The 25571-nt window shown below is 35.1% G+C and overlaps 1 protein-coding gene across 1 annotated transcript in view; it reads left to right on the forward strand.

Moving 5' to 3' along the window:
- RhoGAP100F (Rho GTPase activating protein at 100F) overlaps positions 1–25100 on the forward strand; it is a 46545-nt gene extending 21445 nt beyond the window's left edge. Inside the window, exons 2-22 of the mRNA XM_068774419.1 lie at positions 6296–6415; positions 8290–8373; positions 8590–8688; positions 11474–11750; positions 13728–13857; positions 14403–14567; positions 15395–15535; positions 15970–16100; positions 16552–17020; positions 17093–17178; positions 17364–17515; positions 18098–18335; positions 18904–19163; positions 19900–20085; positions 20553–20775; positions 20952–21152; positions 21721–21831; positions 22100–22270; positions 23524–23636; positions 24552–24805; positions 24878–25100. Coding sequence (XP_068630520.1) covers positions 6296–6415; positions 8290–8373; positions 8590–8688; positions 11474–11750; positions 13728–13857; positions 14403–14567; positions 15395–15535; positions 15970–16100; positions 16552–17020; positions 17093–17178; positions 17364–17515; positions 18098–18335; positions 18904–19163; positions 19900–20085; positions 20553–20775; positions 20952–21152; positions 21721–21831; positions 22100–22270; positions 23524–23636; positions 24552–24805; positions 24878–25100 — 3834 coding nt within the window. The remainder of the gene's footprint in view (positions 1–6295; positions 6416–8289; positions 8374–8589; positions 8689–11473; positions 11751–13727; positions 13858–14402; positions 14568–15394; positions 15536–15969; positions 16101–16551; positions 17021–17092; positions 17179–17363; positions 17516–18097; positions 18336–18903; positions 19164–19899; positions 20086–20552; positions 20776–20951; positions 21153–21720; positions 21832–22099; positions 22271–23523; positions 23637–24551; positions 24806–24877) is intronic.
- The last annotated feature ends 471 nt before the right edge of the window (positions 25101–25571 follow it).

Genomic DNA, 25571 nt, shown 5'->3' on the forward strand with positions numbered 1-25571 from the left:
CCTGGGTCAACGGATCCATTTCGAAAATTATTAGCTGTGTATCAAAACGCTCTGAACTGTCGCAGTTTGATCTCTGTGAAGCGAAAACGTTCACAATTCACGAACACGCACCTTTATGCTTTCAACTTTCAAGTTATACATGCACAATTTATTTATCCAAACTCTTAACGTCTTATAGTTGTACAATATACCTATTCGTATTTGAGTTAAAGGATTTCAGTTCTGTGAGCGAGTACGAAGAAACTTTAAAATTTGTAAAAGTTAAGAAACATTACATAACAATTAACATCCGAGTATAAATGATATAAAACCTTGGCATACAATACGAGAGATCGCAGGAGCTGATCACGATTGTGGGTCAAGCTTTTTTGTTAGAGTTTTCCCCTACGTTGAAAGATATTGCTTCAATCTTAGCTTAGGGTAACGACGCTGTCCTTACGTACAATGGTGGGTTATTATTGATATCTTAAATTATTATACACAAAACTGAAAAAGATTTTTGTACGGTAGAAAAATGGCACAAAATGTAGCTGACACAAAAGATTATATCCTCATCATTAATGATAGTTATATACGAAACTATGAGAGGTTTTTTTGTACATTACTTGAGGTAATTTTAAATGTTTTTTTAATGTTTTAAAAACGAACGTTTCATATTACGGGAGAAAAAGAGGGAGAAAACCAGCAGCTTATATTAAATACTTTAGATGCATGGCACAAGTCCACTCACCTCTGCGGTATTTGGGGATTTGCAGCTGCAGTACAGTGACCTCGTGCGTACGCGAGGGGGCGTCGGGGCGGGAGGTAACTGGGTCAGGGCCCCCACCCCTCGTTTACCGCCTCCCGTCGTCTCCGCACTCGATCGACCGCCAAATTCCCACGCATCCGCACAGAAACAAAATGTTCATTACTCGACTGTGTCTAGACTGCTGAGTACGGATGCTTATTTTCAGATTCGTTTGTTTGTCATGATTTGATTCTTTGCAGTGAAGATTTAATTAGGTTGCATTTAGCTTTGCTTTTATCATCATCATCATTTTAGCCGTAGGATATATACTCCTAGACATAATCCTCCCCATAGATTTCTAATAAGACGGTTTAGAAGGAGCCTGTATATTTCATGGACATGCTACAATTTACTTGCCGGTTCATAGTCTCTACTTTAAAGTCCTAAAGTCCCAGTGGTCATCTATCCTGCCTACAGCCACTTCTATTTACCAATAGCTACGGAGTTGCTGTCATTAACCCATAGATCTCAATTTTCGATCTCATGGACAAATCCCGAGTAAAGCACTCTCCGTGACTTGCTGCTTTTGTCACAAATTGATCATGATGTTGTATAAGATATAATTATAATTACTTGTTTCTTAACGCTGCATTTATTCAGGCTATTTTCCTATTTTAGGTTATAATAAATAAAAAGAAAAGATTATGACGATATCAAAATAGAAGTTCTTATTTTATCTGTATAAATATACAATCATCGTAGGTATATATTACAACTGGAACGAATGTTTTGTGGAGCACATAAATATTTATGGCGTAATTGATGTCGAATCCATTATACATTCAACTCGGTGGCAGTGACGAAGCATTCACTGAACCACTAAACTACAATTATTACCTAATTATATAAGAATAATTTGTGTTTGGTTAAATGTTAAACGAGAATTTTATTACATGTAAAAATGTAAACATTGGTTACGAAATCTGAGTCCCTGTTATAGGATTTTTGAAATATATCAAAATCTTTTTACTTTCTTTACAATAATCAAAAACTACAGAATCAATCTTAGTCTAAACTTGCACGCATATCATTATACATTCAAGTATTTGGCATGTTCTCCCATAGATTTCCAAAAGAACTGGTAGGAAATGATCAACATCTAGCCTCGCATACTTAACAAGGTTTTCAGTGATCTCTTCATTTATTGATAACATAGTTTAATTATAAATATTTTTTAAAATAAGTTTTAAATTTCGTATACAGCATGATTTTAATAATGATGTGATTGTATTTTCATTCTAAGATTGGCTTTTTTATTTTGTTTGACGAACTTGTCAGCTGTAGTGAATCCCTATTGGTAAAGAACACTAGCACATTTTTGTCACTTTTGTGCCCTATGTATAGATTTAAACGTCGTAGCTAATAAAGTAATCAAGGTATCAAGGTGGCATATATTACTACAGTGATATACTTAATTATTAATTGATTTTTCTTTTTAAAATAATAGTGAACACTGGAAGATTGTTGCGTGTTTCTATTTTTCGTAATTTATTAGTATATATGTCAGCTGTTGGTATTCTAATAAATTAGTAATCCTCAAGCTGACGATGCTAATAAAAATATAGTTACTATTTCATAGAGAAATTAAGCAAATTCTCAGCATTCCGTGGTTTCATAATGCAAGCGCCGGGTTCATCGTTTTGAAAAAAGAGAGAGGGCGTTACTGTGTTTGTAACTGGCGACCCGCGAAGCTTGTGTAGAATAGCCGCCTAGCAATGTAGATCCTTGTTTCCTTATTTGACCATATTTCAAATGGTTCTGCCAATGCTGCTTTTGAAATCCGTTCTAGAAATGAATAAGTTCACTCTTGACGAGCCTAAACCCTTCCGCAGGTTATGTAGAGATTTTGCTGTTATATGTTATACCTCTCCCTACCTCCTTCAACGCATACAAATTCACTAAAAAACTCCGTAGAGCTGTGTAGTGAATTTGAAGGATAAACAAGTATTTATCTTAGCGGTGTGATCTTAATTGAACAGTACGTTGTCTTAATACTATGGTAGTAAGTTAACTTAATACACTTTTGAATGTTCGTGAAATTAGGAACGAGTTCGATCTAGAAAACATGAAAGCCCTATCCTTAGGCATTCTTATATGTATCCATCATAAGTGTTGTAAAAAGGACGTATAAGTGATTACAGGAAAACTATGTAAGTCTTCATCATTTAGGTTAAAATAAGTCTTTGTCAGTTAAATGTATCCCTTGAAAAGTATGAGAATAGTTGTAAATAAATTATGAAGGAATGTATGTGCATACATTGTGAATAAACATGGACTCAACAAAGCAGATTTAATATAAACTGTAGCCTATTTTTCCCCGCGATGTAGCGCTGTAAAATAGGCGGCCATTTTTATAATAAATTACTTCCAGTTCGTATTCCCGTTGAAAAAATATTTTTTTTCGTGTTGTAAATTATAACACTGCCTTTGCTTTACTGAGTAGAGTTGTGCTGATGACAGATTTTTGAGTTTTTATGAGTCATTTGTTTCTTATATGTTAGTCAATTTTTGTGGATGCCGTATAGGAGTGACATGTTTGCGACAAATATCATATTTTTACAAGTACTTTCAAGTGAATAAATATAGATGTTTTTGTTATCTTATAACTTTTTTACTTATATGTTATAAGGTATAATTAGGGGCTATGAAGCCTGGAGAAATAGTAATATTTCTAGATTAGTAGCATTATCTCAAATTATCGATAGTAGACTAGTATCAATAATTTTTTTAATGATACAGTTTTCTTCAACTGAAAATATGCTGATGATAGTTACGTTATTTTTTTACTATTGACTTAATAAAAATTGTTCATTCTGGACCTGTGTGTTCGATTAAATGTTAATAGAATCCACTATGAACAGAATCGTTGTTTAATAAGAAATAAAATACATTAAACTTACTAAATTTGTAACAATGTATAAAGTTACAATGTGAAACTGAAAAACATCTTGGTGGTTTATTACCTCAGGCTGCCCTACATACATTGATTCCAGGCCGGAAAGAAAATAGGATGCGGGGATTTGTCCCCGTCGATAGCTAGAACGGAAATAAACCGGCGTAGTTACGTTTGTTGAGTAATAACTCCTGAATGAGAAGGGTTGGCTTGCGGTCTTCGGTGCCGTTTTTTTCTTTATGCTAACGAAAGGACCGTAATACATTTCACAGAGCAAAGGAAATGTCACGGAAAGATTTAATCCAATCGTGACAAATGAAAAACGGTATTGAAGATGGCTTTTGACCTCTTTCGATGATGTATTCAGTAGTCATGAGTTATATATTTAATTCAAAACTAATGACTAAGTGTTCATGAGCACATAATAAAAAATAAATTAAGTCAAAAGATACAAGTGCGGAAGAGATTTTATCTAATATGTGGCTGTTTAGGGAGAAAGCTGCTGTAACAAAGTTAAACTAGTCAACGACGTACTTTAAATAAAAAAGGAATTGCGCTGTTAATATCTGTAATTACCTATGAAATAAAAATGTATAACAATTTTTAACGACTTGTATCGTTCATATATAAACGTTTTTGAAATTTATTTATATGGGTCAATAAATAAGGCTGTAAAGCTTTAAAGAATACGAAAGAAATTTGACAGCAAAAAGCTTTGCAGCTTGTATAAGTATTCCCAATCACTGTGTATAAAGTGACATGCTAAAATATGTATATATTATAAACCAATCATCCTGTATATACGAATAACAGAATATAGCCAAAGATTTTTTTTTGAATAAATAAATCTTTTTTTAATCCTTAGGATTTCGATATGACATAAATAATAGATAATGAAACACTCGCTAATCACTGACGTTAAGTCCCAATGCATTTTCGATAATTATACATGATGAGATTTTCTTTATTGTACTTTGCACCTAACAACTATACTTTTCCTCAACTTTATATACAAAAACTAAACTATATACTCTAATCTATTTAATTTTTCTTAATAATAATCAAAGCTGTTTCTTTAAAAGTTTCCGTCATAGACTCTCTCTAGAATCTATTGTAACGGTAATGTGATAATTAATAATTATTCCTAGATACAGTGTTATTAAAAGATTTTCCGTAATTAATTAACATTGGAAAAATAATTAAAAAGCAAAACAGCAAAACAGTTTCACCATCTCTCTAGCTCTTAGTTAGGAAACATAGACATAGGACTGTAAGTGTAACCTTTTCCCTTTGTTCCTTTTTTATGTTCGATAAATCGAAATCGTCAAACTTTTGTAAAGATTTGCAGGCGAGTTTGCGTGAATATAAATAATATATTTTAATACCTATTCTGAATAAGGTAAAATATTTAAATTAGTACCTTTCTTATTTTTTTTAATTTATATGTATGTTCGTATATATACATTTAATTTTAGTACTGTAAAACTAATAACTTGGTTTGATAATATTACAGAGATGCAATCTTGCGTACCGACCTACTTTTTACAATGAAACGAATAATCGTTACGACTGGAGAGGTTAGATGCACAATATTCGTGACCCACTGGAAAACGGTATTTATATTCACAAATAAAATGCTAGAGCGATGTAAAATAAAAGTTTTATATTTGTAGCCATATTATACAGTAACTATTTGAATCTTAAAACTGTTACAGTCTTTATGTTTCAACCCCTTATAGATATCTTCGGGAGAGGATTATGCCTTGTGGTGGGCGTCTATGGCCTGAAAGCGATGATTAATTTGCTTGAATGATATCATAATGTATATACTATATGAACTGCCACAACAAATTAGTGCAATTAAAAAGCGATTAGTTACTTATAAAAATAAATTATTGTTTCAATGAGTTTATAATATAAGGTTCGAACATTAAGACAAGTACGTACATACACAGTAAGCCTTTGTATGAGTACATTCATTTTAGCTGATATCATTGAAATGGTTTTAATTTTCAAAGATTTTTAAATTGCACGAATTAGCGATTCTATGTTTATCCTGGAAAAAATACAAAGCCTATGTTAAAGAAAATGATCAATAAAGTATATAGAAGGTTATAGTAGACAGATTTGCCTGGAATAGAATCATACTAATTATAAGTTGACATTTAAAAGATTTATAGCATCATTAAATTCTAAGTTTTTTTTTAAAGAGTAACTATCGAGTTGCTTGCCAGGTTCTTCTCGATAGAATCAATATTACGAACCTGGCAGTTGCTTATATATTAATACATATTCTAATTTACATTATTTTAATGTTTTGACTTTTCGAGAGGCCTGTTAGAAAGAATTAATATTTGTTTCATCGTTTCGATAGTAAAATTGTCATTAAAAGGATAACTATCGAGTTGCTTGCTAGGTTCTTCTCGAATTAACATTCCTGTCAGTATCTGAAGAAAAGAGGAATCAATAATACTATGTATATATATAAATGCACAATGTCTTCATGTTTTAAACGTGCTTAAAGAATACGATACGAATTAATAAATCTTGGTTTGATTGTTTCATCGTAAAAGTAATTTAAGACAGTTGTGATAAAGTTAAAATTGCATTGACAGGAGAACGGGCGCGCGGCGCCGGACCTGACGGCGTCGCCGGGTCGCGCGCCGCCCGGGCCGCCGCAGCCGCCGCGCGCCAACCACGCCCCGCCCTGCGTGCTGCAGCCGGACTTCCGAAAGGTATCTCATCACCATCATTTTCATGTCAGCTGATAGTAAATATGTGTAGATTTAAAGGTCTCGGTATTTTGACTTCATATTTAACTAATAGAATTCAGTGGGTCGATGTACATGGTAATAGGTCCCGTGGAACTTCATTAGCCATGGGAGTTCCATAGAAGTCTATTTTAGGCCTGCTTCTTTTTCTCATTAATATTAATGATTTACATTACAGGGTTCAGAATAAATATGATATAGTATTGTTCGCGTAGTTGGTTTCTTTTAACTAAAAACTATAATACTTTACTAAATTTATTGAATTATGATTCAAAAGAATTTTAATGATAATATTTCTATGCTAAACATCTTTTTTCTTCGTTGTTGCTAGTTTTTTTTACCGCAATAAAACTGCTAACAAATACTACTAACAAACACGAAACAATGGCTGTTTTATAAAGCTATTTTTCATTATTAGGAAGATGATGAAGATCACTTCAACCATTACCAGTCTTGCATTCCTTGGCGCTTTCCATTCTAACCCTTCTTCTGGTTTCCTCGTTCAGCGACGACAGGCCGCTGTTTTGAAATCACCGACACCTTTGCGTTCCATACGCAGCGTTTACTCCAAGAGTTTCCTATTTAGCATCACGAGAGGATATATATGGCCTATTGCCAATTTAGTTTGCAGATTTTTATAGCTATGTCAAAAACTTCAGTTTTCCGTTGAATTCTTTTGTTTCGAGTTCAATCACTTGGCAATGCCTAGAATGGCTTTATCCAATCTAAGTGTAATACCAATTCATTTTTCAAATCCAATTACGGTCAAATGTATTAAAGCTTATTTCATTTGCTTTTAGTATATATCGATCGTCATGATCAAAACATTTAGTGCGTGTTGAAGGAATTTCAACCATGTATGGATATTGTGAATCCATGCATCTTATCGTACGATGGAAGAAAGGAAATGAGGGAATTAATTGATAAAACTCCGATAAACTCTCGTAAAAATTCAATCTATAGAATAGCGGTAAACTGGGAACTTTTCGTTGATGTTCCATGTTCTGTAAGTTAGTGATCATCAAAGCATCGTTACTAATAAACATCGTGGCAAGTCCAAAAATAAACAATAACAATGCTTACAGAGTTAACCAACAGAAATCACCCCTAGATTTTGATCGAGGCACATGTACCTGTATAAAATGATAATACGAAACAAAATATCAAGCTAGAGGAGTAGAGTGAAGGAATCGTATCATAGTGGTAACATAAGACAATAAAATAACTCGAGAAAAGCTAACGGAAGAATGGGAGATGAGTTAAAAATGATCAGGGCATGACTTAAATAAGACAGTGGAAACCTTTAGAAAACGCTTATGTGACTTTCATAAGTCTAAAGACTTATGACGTAAAAAGTTGGCGAAATATTAAAAAAAATAAATTAGATTTAATAAAGACGAATAAATCTGCAACAGTGCACTCTGCAACTATTCATTGGTTGTCGAAAATAAAAATGTAACTATAATTTATTATTTCCAGTTTACATATACTGATTGATTCACCAATTTGGTAGGTGTTATACATAAAATTTAAGCAAATTAGTGTCAACGAGTAATTTTTTTTTAGTCGAAGCTGCGGAACAATATTCTTACAGTACATTTACGTATTATATAATGTCTACTTAGTAACATTTTTAAGTGTCTATTTACTTAAACTGTATATTGTTAGAATGTGAAAGCAAAGTTATCGATAAAAAAATATTTGAAAAGAAATATTGCAGAAGGTATTATTCGCAAACCGTTGAAATATTAGTTTTCAAAAGAGTAATGAAAAAGGAAAATATTGATGGACGAAAGAAACAAAAAAAAGTTCTTACAAAATGTTTGCTCTTATTTCAGGTATCGGGTGTGAGCAATGAAATATTCAGGCAGATTGAGATGGTTGAGAATGATCACGATGCAACAACAGCTGCGGCGCTGGAGGTCAGTAACATTTTTTTTAAAGTAACTTTAAATTTTTGCCTTTAGCTTACGGGAAAAATTATGAAAATTAATACATGCCAACTTTATTAACTACATATTAATAAATAGCATCAACAATTCATGCTTCATAATGAATCATTAGAATTACAATGAAAAGAAAACACAAAGTTCAAGGAAATAAAATTGAAATAAAGAATTCATTTCTTCCTTTTTCAGGCGGTGGAGCGTCGTGGCGAGATGATAGTAAGGATACTTGAATTGAGGCAAGTCGGAAGGAACAACATTGAAGCCGCCAAAAAGTTCTTCTCTCTTCAGGTTAGTATTATATGAAAGCAGTTGAATTTTATTTTATAATTTCTATACGTAACAGACAACTTCTGATCTTACGAAATATCAAATAGAAGTTTCGTACATGAATACTTTCTTTTGTAAAACGGATATAAGAAAACTAATCCATCTTAGAAATTATAGATACCCTTATAGGTCTTCTGTAACTCGTATTATTTTTTTTTTTAGATAAAACTCAGATTATTGCTTTATAGTTTAACAATTTAGTCTTTTATATTTAAATACTGGATTATTCTACAAAATATTTTTATACTCAGCAGCAAATCGACAGCAGTGTTAACTAATTGAAGCATACCGTCAAATAAAGGGATATTTTATAGATAATTTAAATCAGTAAGCGTTAAATTTTCAAGTAAAAAAAATAGCCTACAAAATTTTAAAAAATGTATATTCTTTGAACAATAGCTAATAATACAATAGCTTTACTAGTATTCATCACTAGCATAATTAAAACAAACTATGTTAATATTATACAACTACCACTAACAAACTAACAGCATAAAAGCGTCTTGAGAGATTCGAAGTCTTCGTCGGTTTAAGCAACAAAACAAAAATGAATATGATATTACTAAGACTCTCCTTTTTTTACTCACTTTTAATAATTACTTTTTAATGATGGTGTTAGTTAAATATGTACAATAGTAATTTCGTAACAATTATGCGATTTTACAATGCGGTTACGCGTAAACACATTTGTTGATTTTATTTTTACGTAACTGAAATATTACAAACAGTCTTCTTTTGTCCTTTTTGTTCTACACCGTATCTTTTTTATATTATTTATATAATGAAAATCTTCTTAGACTTTCTTGTAGTTACAGCATTTATGAGAAGAATTCGTATGTTTCAATAAAAACAGGTAATTCCACGCGCTCTATTGACCCGAATATTTATCTGGTAACCTAGGAGAGGGATCCGTTGAAAGAGCGCTACTCCAGACAGGCTCTTTGTTCGGGGTAGCGCTGGCCTAGATCGCGCGGAATGTGAACGCAATCTAGACGGGCATTGTTGGTATGCGCTACCAGTTAGTGCCTCCGGCGTTGCAATGTGCGGTGGGATATATATCCCTGCGGTCGATTGCACCGCAGCCTGCGCGTTCACGTACCACCACTTTGCATTTGCAATCGCACTCTTTTGTGACTGTTGGTACGAGACCGCAAACGTTTACATGCCATGTGAGTGTTTTGAGACAAAAGAAATAGGCCGGTTTTACTGAAAGAATAGAATCTTTGTTTATTTATTTTTTACTTTTATATACATATCTAAGAATAAATTTTATTACTGAAAAAACAATTGCATAATTTCATTAATTATTTTTAGGCTTTGCGTAAAAATATTTACCTGTAGTAGTGAGTTGGAAATTCGATTCTCGGTAGGCACATACTTTTTAAATAATTCAACATAGCTACTCATAAACGAAAAAGAAAGAAAAAAATATGAGAAAAGCGGCATTTATTACGACTAAAATGCTAGATGATGTATCCTCTAATCCGTATAAGGTTCGCGTGGCAAATTACCATTTGTTCGAGACGAGGCATATCTCTCAGCTGTGAAAACATTACAAGGCTATATCGAAATGTGCTCATTCATACTCTCTCGTAATCATTCATATAGTCAGTCGTACTGTTTCTAGTATATACTTCTATATACCTTCTTTTTATTAGTAGTTTTTGTTTTAACAAAACATGACCCTTGTGGAATCACTTGCTTGTTGCTGTACGAGAATGATAAACATTACAAAAATTAAAAACACATAAATGTTTTGTCACTTAAACGAGATAATCTACTTATTTTACTCTTTATTGTTCCTCGAAATAGAGGAAAAAATCGTATAAAATTGGCAAAACAAACACCGACGACTGTGACGACGCAAATTTAATCCGATTACGGGAATAAATAATCATTACAAAGACCGGTATATTTTCGCTTACGGTATGAATTAATAGCCCGTAGACCTGATAAAAGCTAGGGCCTGAAGACTCTGGAGTGGAAACTTTAAAGCAGCAAGCGCAATGTAGAACTACCACTACCAAGGGGGGCAGACCGTTCGGTCGATATTCTACGTTTGAAATCATTGTGGTGATGATGATGAATTAATCATACCAACACTTATTAAGTACCTATTCCTACCATAATAGTTCAAATGACCCGACTTTGTTTCCTGCTTGAATGTATGAAATAAGTTTCTTAGGAAGGAAATAAAAATTAAATTTAATGAGTATAATAGCTGCAGATTGATTAGTAACAAAAAGTAATAATATCAAAATTTGCAAAATCAATAAGATGAACCCAAATGGGTCATTTTGATAATACCATTACGGTATATTTAGTGTTAATAAGTTTATACAATTGTGATGTTGTCTTTCTTTCAACCACATAATATTCATACAATTACAAAGTCTATTGCAAACACAAGCGTGGTTCGATCCTTTCAAGCATCATGGAATTTATGCTAATCTCGAGAACTTAATGGCCCCTATTCTTCACTACCATGACCTTAAAACTTACTGTTAAAGTTTAAGCAATATTTAAGCTATACCAAGTCCGATGAAGCTGCTAGTTACTGTTGGTTCGATCCTCTCAAGCATCATGGAATTTATGCTAATCTAGAGAACTTATTGGCCCCTATTCTTCACTACCATGACCTTAATTACTGTAAAAGTTTAAACAATATTTAAGCTATACCAAGTCCGATGAATCTACTAGTTACTGTTATAAAAACTTTGATTCACATTGAAACATCTTTTCACAGGACTCCCGCCATATAGTCCAATTAGTGGAAATCGTAAAACGCCCAGGTCAAACGCTGGGGCTATATATCAGGGAAGGCGATGGAGGGGGAAGAACCGACGGAGTCTTCATTTCACGGATAGCACTGGAATCGGCAGTGTACAACAGCGGATGCCTGAAAGTGGGAGATGAGATCCTGGCGGTGAATCTGGTTGACGTAAGGCGGATGTCCTTAGATGACGTGGTAATCATCATGTCGATTCCTCGGAGATTGTTGTTGTGTACAAGACAAAGGAAAGGTAAAGTATTAATTATGTAAAACGTAATAATTTCAAACAAAAATTAATATTTCAATGTATGTTAAAGAAGGTTTGTTGATTTTATTTTCCGATCTGCATAAAGACAAAAAATTGTTGAAAAGGAAGTTTGTAAAGCACAATAGCAACATCTTTAATGCGAAACTTAAAGTTGTGAACTTTCAAAGAATAAATACTTTCTGAAGATTTTTATTTTTTGAACGAGTTTTTTGGACTTTTACGTAAAAAAATGTAGTATTTTTTTAAAGCAAAAGTTAATTATGGATTAATGAAAAGATTTTTAAAAATATTGTTTTCGATTAATCGTCCACAAATTGTGGGAGTAATGACCTGTGTCATAAAGTTTTGAGTGGAGTAACAATAACAAAACAAGAAATAATACGAGAGTGCAGATAAACCACATATTGCGAGTGAATTTTGTCAACTGTTAATAAATAACACATTAAATAAAAAAGAATGAAACTTACATTAAAATAATTTTCTCTAAAAATCTCATTTATTTGTGGCGAATCTCATTGTATGGCGCTTTTTATCTTTTGATAAATATTTGACGTTACAATAGTTTGTAGGTTTTAGATACATAACTAAATGTAAACAAGATAAGGCGTGAAACTTGATAAATTAAGGGGTACTTAACACTTTATTTTGTAATTAAATTATAATACACACTATTAGAGAACTACATTTTTGTGAGAGACAGGGTTCATAAAATTTGGTCCTATTTTGTTGAGTTTTTTTTTTGACCATGTAACAAAGAGCAACGAACTGGCTTGGCTCAGGATTGCGCATTTTCAAATAAAAATTATCTCAAATTAAGTAAAAAAAGGAATTGTAAAATGAATCAAATAAATAGAAAACTTTAAGGATTTTTTAAATTAAAATCAGTTATAAATTTTTTTACTCGCAACAGACAATTCATAAACCATCATGACGTAATATTTGGTGAAATAACAATTAAAAACAGTTGTCGACCTGAATTGGTACTTAATTTGGTTATAAAATATTCTCCATTGGCTTTTTTAAATGATAGTAGGTGGTTAAGTTTGTGGAGATAAAACCTAGCAATTAAACAACTTTATGGTACATAAAGTTGGAAAATTTGAATCTCATTAACACTTAGTTAAGTACCACAACTATAGTAATTTTTAAGTATAGACATTGGTGGACAATGGATATTCACTGAATAATTCGTCAGATATTTGGCGAGAAATGAAAACGTGTGGTTTGTTCTATTGATACTTTATTTTTTATCCTTACTCCAACATAATCCGGAATAAGTAGTGTTTATAATTTTTCCCATTATTATTATTACTATTCATAAAAGCCTACCTTCTTGCTACCTTAACCGAATATAGAGCCTCTATTATGCTTAGCTATTACGCTCTGCTACCGTGCACAGAGTCGTGTGACATATTAGGCATATTTTTTTATATACTACGCTCTTTTACCCTAGAGAAAGCGTTCTAGATCTCTCTTCTTTTTATCAACGGCTAAGCCAAATATGGGTAAACGTGCACCCATATACAGGCTGTGTGACCTCCACAATTCATATATTAGTGATATTTATATATTCTCGTGATCTCTCGTATCTTTTAAAAGACAATTTTGTTCAAAATTGTTGAATACACACAATACCATTTTAACCTCATTGAAACGTGACGGCTTGCTGCGACTCGTAATTATTGCGGTGGTATCTGCAGATTGCGCTGGATCTTTGATCCCTGTTCAGTAATGTTTTTCTTTGTTTTGTCATTGTTTGACTTTAAATCATTAAATGTTTTTAGTGAGATAGTTATAAGGTAACAATTGTAACTAATTTTATAAGTTTCTAAGTTAGTACTTTTTTACTGCCTTTTGTTACTGTTTATCTCCAATAAAGTAAAGTAAAGAATGTCGTGGTTTACAACGTAACATAGTTATTTTCAATAATCGCATAGTTTCACTATTGTTACATCACAGGTAAATCCGGCCCCGGCTCACCATCGTTGCCCCGCTCGGAGCACAAGCCTCCGCCTGTTGTGGTATTAAAGAGGGATTGCAGAGATGACGACGACAGGGATCGTGACCGTGTCGATGGCCTTTATTCACAGTAAAGCTATATTTTATCTTACTATCTGGAAACATGAAAATATCTTTCGCTATGTTTTATCTTACTGTCTGGAAACATGAAAATATCTCTCGCTATATTTTATCTTACTATCTGGAAACATATGAAAATATCTCTCTTATATAACCATATTTGTGTATAAATGGTTCTATAAACATTAAAACTCGTTATAAAAGATTCGTGATAAATTTAAATATTAATAAAATGGGTGAATGAATGCAGCTCAAATAGTGTTTTAACATAACTCTGAATTATACCTTATGATTTTATTTTGTTTATTATTATCAGTAAATGTTTAAAAATGGTTAATTTCCAAATATTGTATGTACAATAACACAATCACAACAATTTTTTTAAATTAAATGCATTAGTACACTTAAATTGCCATTATATTAAATATCAACTAACGAAAAAATAAGACAAGTGTGTTATAAGATAAAATAAACTGATGTTATTTAATAAATACGAATATTAGTTATATCTTAACAAAAGCAACATTATACAGTTTTAAAATATTAAAATAACAGGCATGGCACACTCCGCTCAACTGGCGGACCCGGCGGTGGCGTTCGTCCAGGTGGAGATGGACGAGAAGAAAGAAATAGATTGCAACTTGGTACTCTGTCCCCCGACTCCACGCCACTCGATCTATATTATAATTCAAGACCACCATCCGATCATTCAACTTGGAGGTATCAAACAGAATATGCAAAATAATGAAAGGTTTAATTTGATTAATTAACAAAAAATATTATACGTTCGGTATGTAGGAAACTGCACGTATCGCAATACACTCATTTGTGTTATCGCTAAACTATGATATAAATTTAAGAATATTTAATCAAAAAATTGTGGAAAATCCTAGTTTACCGTGAAGGACATTTTCTAGATTACAATGAAGTCTGGGAATGAATTGTTCTGATGCTGAATTGCGAATACTATAAAAGTGACAACAAAAAAACTCGTCTGTGTTTCTTAGTAAGCTTTTCTTAGATCAAGGAGTATATGAAACCCGAGTAGGTTTTGTAGCCATTATAAAAAAATTAAATCTTATACACGTGTTATGTGGATGGCAATAAGAAACATCCCGTGCACGTATTTGTGCCTTCTTCGATGACAATGAGTATTATGATAGCGTGGTGAGATTGAGGTGGTGTATACAATATATCCACAGAATATTTAAAATCCTTTACTTTTTACAATTTGGACCTTAAAATAATAGTAACGATTATCTCACTAATGGCTCCCGAATTTAAACCGGAGCTCGAATTTTAATTCGGGCGTCCAAGAATAATTTAACTTTAAAAAGTGTTGCTGCTGTTCTGGCCAATAATACGGAGCCTCCTCACGTGAAAGCTACACTAGTTGATATAAATTTGACTCTCCTGGCAGTCTCGTGACGTATTAAAAATAAAGTGTTCATTAAATGGTACTATGAGGATAATGATATGAATAAATGAATTGGTCTTAATAATAACAATATTTAATTGTTTAAGACCTATATTAATTTTGTTTGCAGCTACCGACCTCCACCGCCCGTAATAACTGAGCAACCCAAGTCACAGGCCGCGCATTTTGTTCCATATGAACGCTCCTACCCTAATACTCTGGAAAGCCTCGCAGAGAAAGTGCATTCGTTTTACCCGCAGGATAGTGGAAGGTAGGATGCCTTTATTTCTTCAGTTTAAAAATCTTCTTGAATTTTTTCTTGTTATTGCACATTTGCTTATCGACGATTCGGGACTGTCGCTACACTTGAAACGAAAACTGAACTGATTTCGAGTAACGCCTAAGTTGACAAACATTGTCTGAACTAATCACTTTTATGCCGCGTGACTTTTTATTAACTTCTTATTATTATTAAACCTTTTATGATATTTTTCTCGCGGGTATATAAATAGCCATGTAATTCTCTCTTTGTATGGAGCAGTCAAGCGCTTAATTTCATACAATAGTCTTTCTTTTCATTTAGGACAGCGATTTTTTTTTAATATTAAATATATTAATTTCTCATAACTAAATATGAAGAAATTAATGTATTTACATAAACATGTATGATATAACTGGTGTGTGTATGACACTTTTTTGTTACAGTACACGCTTCGGTGCTAGAGTGCCTCGCTCGGGATCTGAACAACAACTCCCGCGAGCCGAGACACATTCCGATTTCGGTCGTCATTCATTATTAAGATCCAGTCTAAAGGCTTCAGCTGCTACTGGTGGAGGTATGACTCATTTTATATATTTTTTTTATTATGTTCAGGTGCAGATAACGAATAATGCAGAGAACGATAATCAAAATAAACATGCACATACCAACATCTAAAAAATAGTGAAAAATTTTGCGAATAAATGCGATTTTTGTGTAATTACAATTTCCAAAGTTATTATCCTCTGTAATATTCATAACATATTTTCATATCTGTTTAATTTCAATTATTTCTTTTGGATCTTTTGAATTATCTACAAATTTTAAAACTAAATAACAATTATAAAATAATACTGAATAGTAGTTAAATAATTTTGCGGTGAATTACTATTAACCATAATTTTTATTCAGTACTTTCAGTGTAATATCTTAATTTTCTCCTAATTATGGGACAGCATAGTTCTTTGAATTATTTCTGGTATACTTTTTACGTTCAATAAATTTTAAAATGTTTTTTGATGTTACAGCATCAAGCTTGTCAAGATACAACCAACGATACGGTGGCGTCGGAATGACAGGGCCGCCTATAGCCGGTAGTGGATTAACAGGGGCTGGTTTAACTGGCTCTGGCATCGGAGGCCCAGGGCTTCCTTCTGGTCTTTCCACAACTGGCCTTAGCGGTTTGACCGGTTCAAGTTTAGTAGGATCAGGTTTATCGAGCACAGGACTTGGAACTGGACTTACGGGTGCTGGTCTTGGATCGACACTTGGAGGTGGATACGGAACAACCGGTTTGGGATTGCCGTCGTATAGCAGTAAATTTGGTACAACGAGGAGGAACCGAAGCTTGGATTATTCATCGGACACTGAAGCTTCAGCTCCCACTAGGACTCCATACTACTCTGGTCTTAGTGGATATAGAAGCAGTACATTGGGTAGAGATATTGGTTCAAAGTTCAATTCTTTACCTAGAGATGTGAGAGGAACTGGCCAAAGGTGACTTCTGTTTCTTAATGAAATATACTCAAATTGAAACTACCACGTAAATTTTAAATTGTGTTCCATCAGATTGGGCTTGTCCAGGCGCGCCGGTAGTGTTCTTCAAGATGAACCGGAACCTTTGTCTTCTCGTCTCGACCTCCGTTCTTCTAGAGGTAGTTAGAATAGGAAAAATTAATATAAATATTTATCTTTCCGCTATTCATTATCACTATTTACTTTTTTTAATTTCACACGTGTTTTTCTATGTAAATTAATTTTTCGCCGAATACGTTGCATTTGTAATCGCATTAAGGTAAGTTTATGCGTTCGTCTATAAAATTACCCCGTCAATGAACAGGTCGTCTGCCTTCTTCGCCTTCAGTGTTCACATCTGATGAGTACCGTGCATGGCTGTCACGTGCGCCCTCAACTAGTGCACTTTACGAAACACTACGCCCTCGCCTTCCTACACACTATTCCGCTGAAAATATACATGATGCGCTCAAAAACGTAAGTAGACTACTTTAATTTCATTATCACTACAAAAATAGCGTAAATTTTTAATTATTTATGATATCAAACGCCACATAGTTCGTGACTAAAAAACACCAACGTAATGACGAATAATAATATGGTATAAGAGGAAATCACGGGACATACATAGTAATACAAAGATAGAATCCTGAACCCTGAAATAGAGTTGAAATGTCAACATACTTTCGTATGTAGCCAACTCAAATGCTAAAATCCACAAGATACGTACGCAAACGTACATAAAAGCGCTTAAATGTAAAATTGGAATGGCACAATGGTCGCGTTCTTTATTATTATTTAATTCAGTGTTACACATACTACGATTGTAAGAAATAACAAACATATAATTGTGAGTAATTAAAATAAAAATAAAATATGTCTAAAACATAGGCATTAAGAAATCGAAATTATTTTTCTTATTTCTAATAGGTTTTATACTACTTATAATAATTTGTAATAACATTCTATAAAATCTAGTAATTGTAAATAAGAAGAAGAGTGCTAATCAATAACATTAGTTTTGGTTAATTCATTTGTTCTATTTTAAATTATGAATAGATGGAAAGTGGCAGTCGATTTGGCTCATCACTGGGTCTTGCCGGACGCCGGATGGAGCGACCGCGTCATTTGCCTGCGCGATCTCTTTCATCCCAGCAACTGGGCCCATCTGGGTCTCCTTCGACTCGCCGCGTGCGACAACTGCTCGAGCTGGGATCACGATTCAACTGTCCGAACCCCAGTCCTGTGCCAACACCTGGATCGCGGCACCAACGCCTTTTGGATTTTAATGTTAATGGTGCGTTTTATTAGATTAATTCAGCACTTATTTTTTGTTCAATTTAATATGTACAAACTCAAAAATTTATTTATTGGAAGAATAAGCAAACAGTTACACGCTAATAATTTTCACCAATATAAGATAAAAATAAAATAAAATAAATTTACATAGCTTACAACGCCGGTCACGGGTTTTTTATGCAATAAAACTAGAAGTCACAATATGAGGAAAAAAAGAAATAGGACAAATAAAAGCTAGTCAGTAAAGAAACTAACGTGTTAATATCAAATACAGGCACTAATACCATTATCTTCTATTTAAGGTTTATTATGTTATTTTCTTTTTGTTATGTAAGTGATGTATTTTCTTTGGTGTGGTTAACTTTTTCTTTTTGAAATTTTAATTACAAATTTATTTACAATCGCATAGATATTATGATTACACTACTAAGGCGTTTGCTTTGTGATAATTTTGTTGAAAAAATTGTACTTCATATTCATACAATTAAAAAGATATGGTTTTTATGAAACATTTCTAAGTTATTTATTTGTTAGATATGTAATACATTGGAAAATTATTTTATTAGATTTCCTCAAATACAAAGTTGAAAAACCTGGAACTGGAGGTTTGTCTTCGTCGATGACTGGATTATCTCGCCTGGCGGGTGGTGTATCCGGGATGCTTTGGGTTCATCTGCTGTCAGGAAGGGGCTTACGACCGACGCCCTCGGGATCATCTCCGGCTTCCCCACCGTCTGGACCACTCGCGCCTATCCAACCGCCCGTCACTCCCAGAGACTTGTACTGCGTACTTGAATGCGACCGAGTTCATAAAGCACGGACAGTGGTAAATAAATCTTATTATATACCTATTATACCAATTAAATAAATGCAATATTAAAGCAAAGATGAATAAAACATGTTTCTGGTCTGAAAACTTCGGACCTGCAGACGTAGCAGAGGACGTCCACCTACAAGGTTGACAGAAGGTCTTGTCAAGGTCGTCGGACGCTTGATGTACGCCATGTCTAATCGGACCTATTGGGAATCTACATTGGAGGCCAAGTCCAGCTGTGAGCTCCCTTGTGTGAAACGATGTTGAATAAAACATAAAATTTTAATTACATTGTTAATAAAATTAAGAAACACTTATGTAAATAAAGAGTTTCTAAACAAGGGTAATATAAATGTATAAATTTATTGCAATTAAAATTTTACAAAATCCTGCTCTGAATTACCCACCTCAATCACGCCAATTAACAACACTCGCTTAAATTTAATGTGGTAATATAAAAAACTAACAGTTACAAGAAAATTCAATATGAACCCGCCATTTTGCCTAAATGTAATTTGAGTTTTTGGAAAAGAAATTGAATTGATGTTGTACACATGTTTACACTTAGTAAATATGTTTTTTTTTTAATTTTCACAATTCCCAAATAGTACCTTTTTCAAGACAATTAACAATAATGATTTTCGTAAACACTCTTTGCTGCTTTTATTGTAGCTTATACGTTGAAAAACATGTATATTCTATAATACCAGTAATAGGTCACATTTGTACAAAAACTCATCTTTTTTAGGTACGTACTGGTGAGCTACAGTTTGATTGGGACGAGTCATTCGAACTGGAGCTGGTAGATAACAGGCAACTGGATGTGCTGGTGTACTCCTGGGATCCACAGCACCGACACAAACTATGCTATCGAGGACTTGCCATACTACCGGACTTGTTGTCAAGATCGCCTTCGCATCAACTAGCTATAAAGGTATTTCTATGAAGTTACGTTATTTCCCCTTATTTTAAAGAATCGTCTATACTGCCAGTACTACAAGATCCCCCTTATTGTTGCGATTTTTAATAGCTCGCCAATAATCGTGTACTTTCTTTTGTGGCGGATATGATGAGGATGAATCGTGTAGTGGTGCACGTTTATTTATATTACATTATAGTGCGTGTTGTGCTATCGTTTTTGGTGACAACGGAGACCTACGCGAATTTTAGTTAATTCAGGTGAATTCTTTATACGGAAAAAAAAATTGTACACACAAAAAACATCTACTTTTATTGAAGGCTTTTCTTGATCAGACGGCCTTTAGAACAAAAATTCTATGCACAAATTGTGTTTTACCTAAAATAAGTAAATTATCTCGTAATTGTAGATAAGCGAATAAAATTAGTTTACTAAAAATAAGCATGTGTTATTATATTATTTATGTATTTATTTGCTAACAGCTGGAGCCTCGTGGTACGCTGTACGTTCGATTGCGTCACACTGAACCCCAGGAGCTATTTCGCCGTCGCCCAGCGCCAGTTCGCCTGTCCCCACCGCCGCTTTTCGGGGCAGAGCTGGAGGCAGTGGTAGCGCGCGAAGTTCGGCCTTCGCACGCTCCTCCTGTTCCTCTCATTGTACGCCGTTGCGTTGAGGAGATCGAGCGTCGCGGCTTGGATATCATAGGTATGCTAATTGCTCAAAAAAATTTGAGTCGCAGGAAATCTGTGGGGGTGGCTTATATCTTGATTCTCTTCATTCACTGTAGCAAGTATTATTTATTGTGATGCGCTTTAGATGATTCCTTTGAACTATTTTCATAATGGATTGTAAGATAAAGCTTAATTTTTTTCCGTTTTCAGGTCTTTACAGACTCTGTGGGGCCGCCAGCAAGAAACGTGTTCTGCGCGAAGCTTTTGAACGTAACGCTCGAGGCGTGGAACTAACCCCAGACTCGGTTCCTGATATCAATGTCATCACTGGCCTACTTAAAGATTATCTCAGAGAGCTACCACAACCTCTTTTCAGTCGTTGCTTGTATCAGATGACTTTGGACGCGCTTGGTTTGTCTTAGAATTTAATTTGCTATAATTTTTGTGTGAACTCTTTTTTAAATCAATAGTAGATAGTAAATTTTCAATGATGTTTATTATTACTGTACTATTCTACACACAACTAAAACTATAATCCTACCAAAACCGCTGTACCCCGCCTTACGTGTGCGCGCGGTGAGACGGGGGACTATCAGCCGATCCATCCGTCAATCCGGCATCACCGCTCACGGGCGCGGAGCTCATGCCCTTTATTTCTTGCCGCGCTATCCTGAGTCGCAGTAGAGCGGTTTCGGTAGCACTATAAATAGTAAAGGTATAGCTCAGGAGACTTAGAAAGCACAAAAGAAATTTATGTAAACAAATGAAATGACAGTAATTATTTTATTGTCGTTCTAAAGAGAGCGTTCTGAATGTTGTAAAAGATATCGTAAATAACTAAATTAACTTTATCTTAATTAATAATTAGCATTCATAAACATTAATTACTCTTTGTTATTTTACAAAATTTGAGAGAGGTTCATTGATGTTTTAGTAACATAATACTATATAATCAATTTTGCTTTAAATTTTCTCCTAGGCGTATGTCTACCAGATGACAGGGAAGGTAACGCACGACTAATGGCTTCCATCGTGGAATGTCTACCTCGAGCTGCACGTGCTACGTTAGTGTTTCTACTCGATCATTTAGGTAATACTTAAATTATATTCTTCAGATATTTAAATTGATGTTTTTGCATTGTTTATTCTTTATCTTCTTATTTTTAGCTGTTCGGCGCATTTTACTTCAGCATAATTTGAACATTTAAACTTACAAAAAGACTGAAAACGTAGTGAGTTATTATAAATGCTATATTGAAAATATCTATGTCACAAAGGAGCATAAGATGTTAGTGTTATATTAACATTGAAAATAATATCATAGAACTTAATGTTTTATTGTCCTCTGTTTGATTTAGCACTGGTTGTCGCGGCCCAGGACCGCAACAAGATGTCCCCGCAGCATCTAGCGGTGGCGCTAGCGCCCCCTCTTATGTTACACTCACAACCCCCCAACGAACTAGACTATCAAAGACCGATACATGTACTTCAGTGTTTACTACAGATATGGCCACCGCCTAAGCGTTCAGGTAATGTCATCTCTAATGCCATTTACTACAGCACCAGATTAAACATCCCGTCCAGATATGACCTGCGCTACGAATGCTCATAGCACGACAGTAGTTCAGCTTCAACGTGACGTCACACCATCCAACAAACCCCAACAAACACATTTAGATACATTTAGATTTGTAGCTAGCACATGCGTAGAGAATTTAACATTACTGCTTACCCCATTTACAACATATCCCTCTGTTAATTCTTTATTTTATTTTCTTTATATAATTTTAAGTTACTATACTAATTAATTTTTAAAATTTTTAATACGTGTAGTATTATTTATTTATTATTCATGTATCATATTATAAAATAACTTTTTCGTATTTTGTAAATATAATGATGATTCATTTTTGATTATTTTTCTATAACTCATTCTGTAACAGTCTAACTTCAAATCAAACTTTAAATATTTAGAGTCTTCGTTCATTCTTGTTTAGTAATTAAATGCTGGTAGTGCGAGGCGTTCGACTACTAGAGCCGGCGGCAGTAACAACGGATAGATATATATTCATATGCATTAACTTACATTATCACTTTATTCATGACATACACATAGGGTACCAAATGTTTTCAACAAACTAATGGCTAAGCGGTACCTTAACGCATGTATGTTTGTAGACAGTTCGGCGCGGCGAGCCAGCAACCGGGCCGCGTGGAAACAGAGCCAGTGCATCGTCAGCGGTCTCAGCCACCCTACCCCAAGGTACGCGATAACCCATACCGATTTTAAATTGCCAATTTTTAACATGAGTGTGTACGGTCAAGTTTGAACCACATTTGCTATAGTAGTCGAAGCAATGTACATCGCGAAAAATCGGGACAGATGTCGTAACATGGTGCACGATTAACTTACCATAAAGAGTCACGATTGTAATGAGTGATATGATGCGAGGAGAGAATTAGTCTTTCTGCGATTGCCGATCCCAAACCCGGATTAAAGTGGAAGGAGATCTATCTAAAGATGCTGCAAAATCCACAAAACTTTCATGCACACTACACGTAACAGCATCATTAGCTGTGAGGGCCTAAATCCCCTTCCAATGATGTTCTAAGGAAAGCCCCTTTGAAAAGTTCTGAAAACTACTCTGTATTCAGGAGATCACGACCTTCGGTAATGAAGACAACGATGCTAGGAGAAGTAAAATTATTCTTATTTTAATGAGAAGTTTTGCTGTTGACATAGTTGTTAAGTTGAATAAGCTCAATGTATTTTTGTCTACAGGCCGAGTTCTGCCCTCAGCCAGTCCATATCGGCCTCCAGTGGCAGCATCAGCAGCATCTCCGCCGCCAGCTCTCTTGGCTCGGCCCGGAGCCGACCGATCGCCGCCCGCACATGTACGTATACCCTCTGTAAATATTATACTGTATAGCCCCAGAGATTCTCATACTTTTTTTCTCATAGATAACATTCAAAATTTACGTACGTTTAGCGGAACTTCGTGCAGCTATGTTTCTACCGTATTCAAGAACTCGACAAAAAATAGGTAGATTGGAAGTGGAAATTTGTATCCGTTTGCTGAGTTTCAACAACGTATTGTTTACTTAATTAATTGATTGTGCTGTTAGTGAATGTGAAGTAAAGTTGGCAAATCAAAAAGTGATTCCATCCATCTTTAATTTTTTGATATCTACTTACAGCACAAGGTATGAATCAATTCGCTCATTTCATTTAGATTTCACAATATTTTAATTCTTCATTATCAAGTCTATAATTTTTATTGGACTTCCGCTTACGAAATATGAACCGTCATTTTTTAATACGCTTGCGGGGTCTAACCTGTCGAGTCTTCCGTAGACTTCTGGAGGTTTGCTTGGACCACTTTAATAAACATTGGTATAGACCAATGTGTTTTTATGTACATCAGACCACTCGCGTTAAGAATACAATGATTCATCATTGTCCGCATAGCCGTGTACCGTAACCAATCACATCGTTCCTAATTAGCCCCTGCGCTCGAAAGTATACCTTCTACCTGTTACAGTTTTTTAACGCCAACGGACGGTATGTGATGAGACTTGTAGAATATATATATATTGGCATTATCCTCTCTGCAAAATCCGTATTTTCTAACGGTCATAAATTTTAAAGTCTCTCTTGGGACAAATAATATGTTCTTTAATAAGATGTTTTTTACATACAAGTTGTAAGCTGCTTTTGAACACTAGAGTAGCACTAGAGTGATGCGACGCAGGATAGAGGAGGAAGAATACCTTTTTTACGAAATGATCAATTTATTTGGACATTTGCAGGTTCTCTCATCAGTCAGGGGCGGCCAATATCGTCCGCAGTCGCCGCTGCGCGGCCCTCTGCCCGCTCCACCTCGCTCCCGGCAGGTGACAGTCTCCTCTCCCGGTTCGCCCAGTAGCAGCTCAGGCAGCCACAGCCCGGCAGATACCATTAAGCACGGCGGTTCCGTCTCCTCTATCTTACGGCAGCCCGAGCGTGCCAGCTCGCCTCGCATTTCACCAAGGAACTCTCCCCGCGCCTCGCCCCGGGACTCCCCGCGAACACCGCGGGAGAGCACTCCTCGGGATTTAACTCCCCGGGATCTTACTCCCCGGGATCTCACTCCCAGGGAAACCACCCCGCGTGAGACCACACCGCGCGAGTCACCCCGTTCGGCTATACCAGGTACCTCGGCCGGGCTGGCGGTGACGCTGAACTCGAGCGGCACCAATGGCGGGCTCAGCCCGCGCTACAGCTCCACCAACCCGTTCCTGCAGCAGTACGACGCCGAGGAGGAGGCGGAGGCCTGGCACGCCGCCGACATTTTCTCCTCGCCCTCCACGCACACATAGTGCTCATAGCGAATTGAAATTTTCTAGTCAATTTTTTTAATGAATCGAAAGAGTGCTACGATTCTGCTGTACATTATGTTGTTTACTGAGCGTGGTGCGCGCTCGTGAAACGTTTGTTATATATAGAGCGACTTATGATGTATGTTATTGTGAGAATGTTTACCTACTGATGCCGACCGCCGGCGCCCCGCCCCGTAGCGTGAATAGCGTTTATCATATTGTATTGTACATTGTATATAATATACGTATATGTAGGTACTCTCCAGTTTTGTACCGATCGGACGAGGCGGCGACGGACGGCCCGGAGCGCTACACACATCATCCCACATATCAGAGGCTTGCGTACACGTTCGACACACAGATCTCGATGCCATTGGTCAGTGCAGGTTATATAATCACATCCGCCATTCCATAACAGTATTCAACATAGCGCAAAAATCATCAATGACCGTAATCTTATGGAATTTATTT

The sequence above is a fragment of the Battus philenor genome, unplaced genomic scaffold, assembly GCF_028537555.1.
Source record: "Battus philenor isolate CCGP_79_NKW_IND1 unplaced genomic scaffold, ilBatPhil1.0.hap1 SCAF_7, whole genome shotgun sequence".
In the NCBI taxonomy this organism is placed as follows: domain Eukaryota; kingdom Metazoa; phylum Arthropoda; class Insecta; order Lepidoptera; family Papilionidae; genus Battus; species Battus philenor.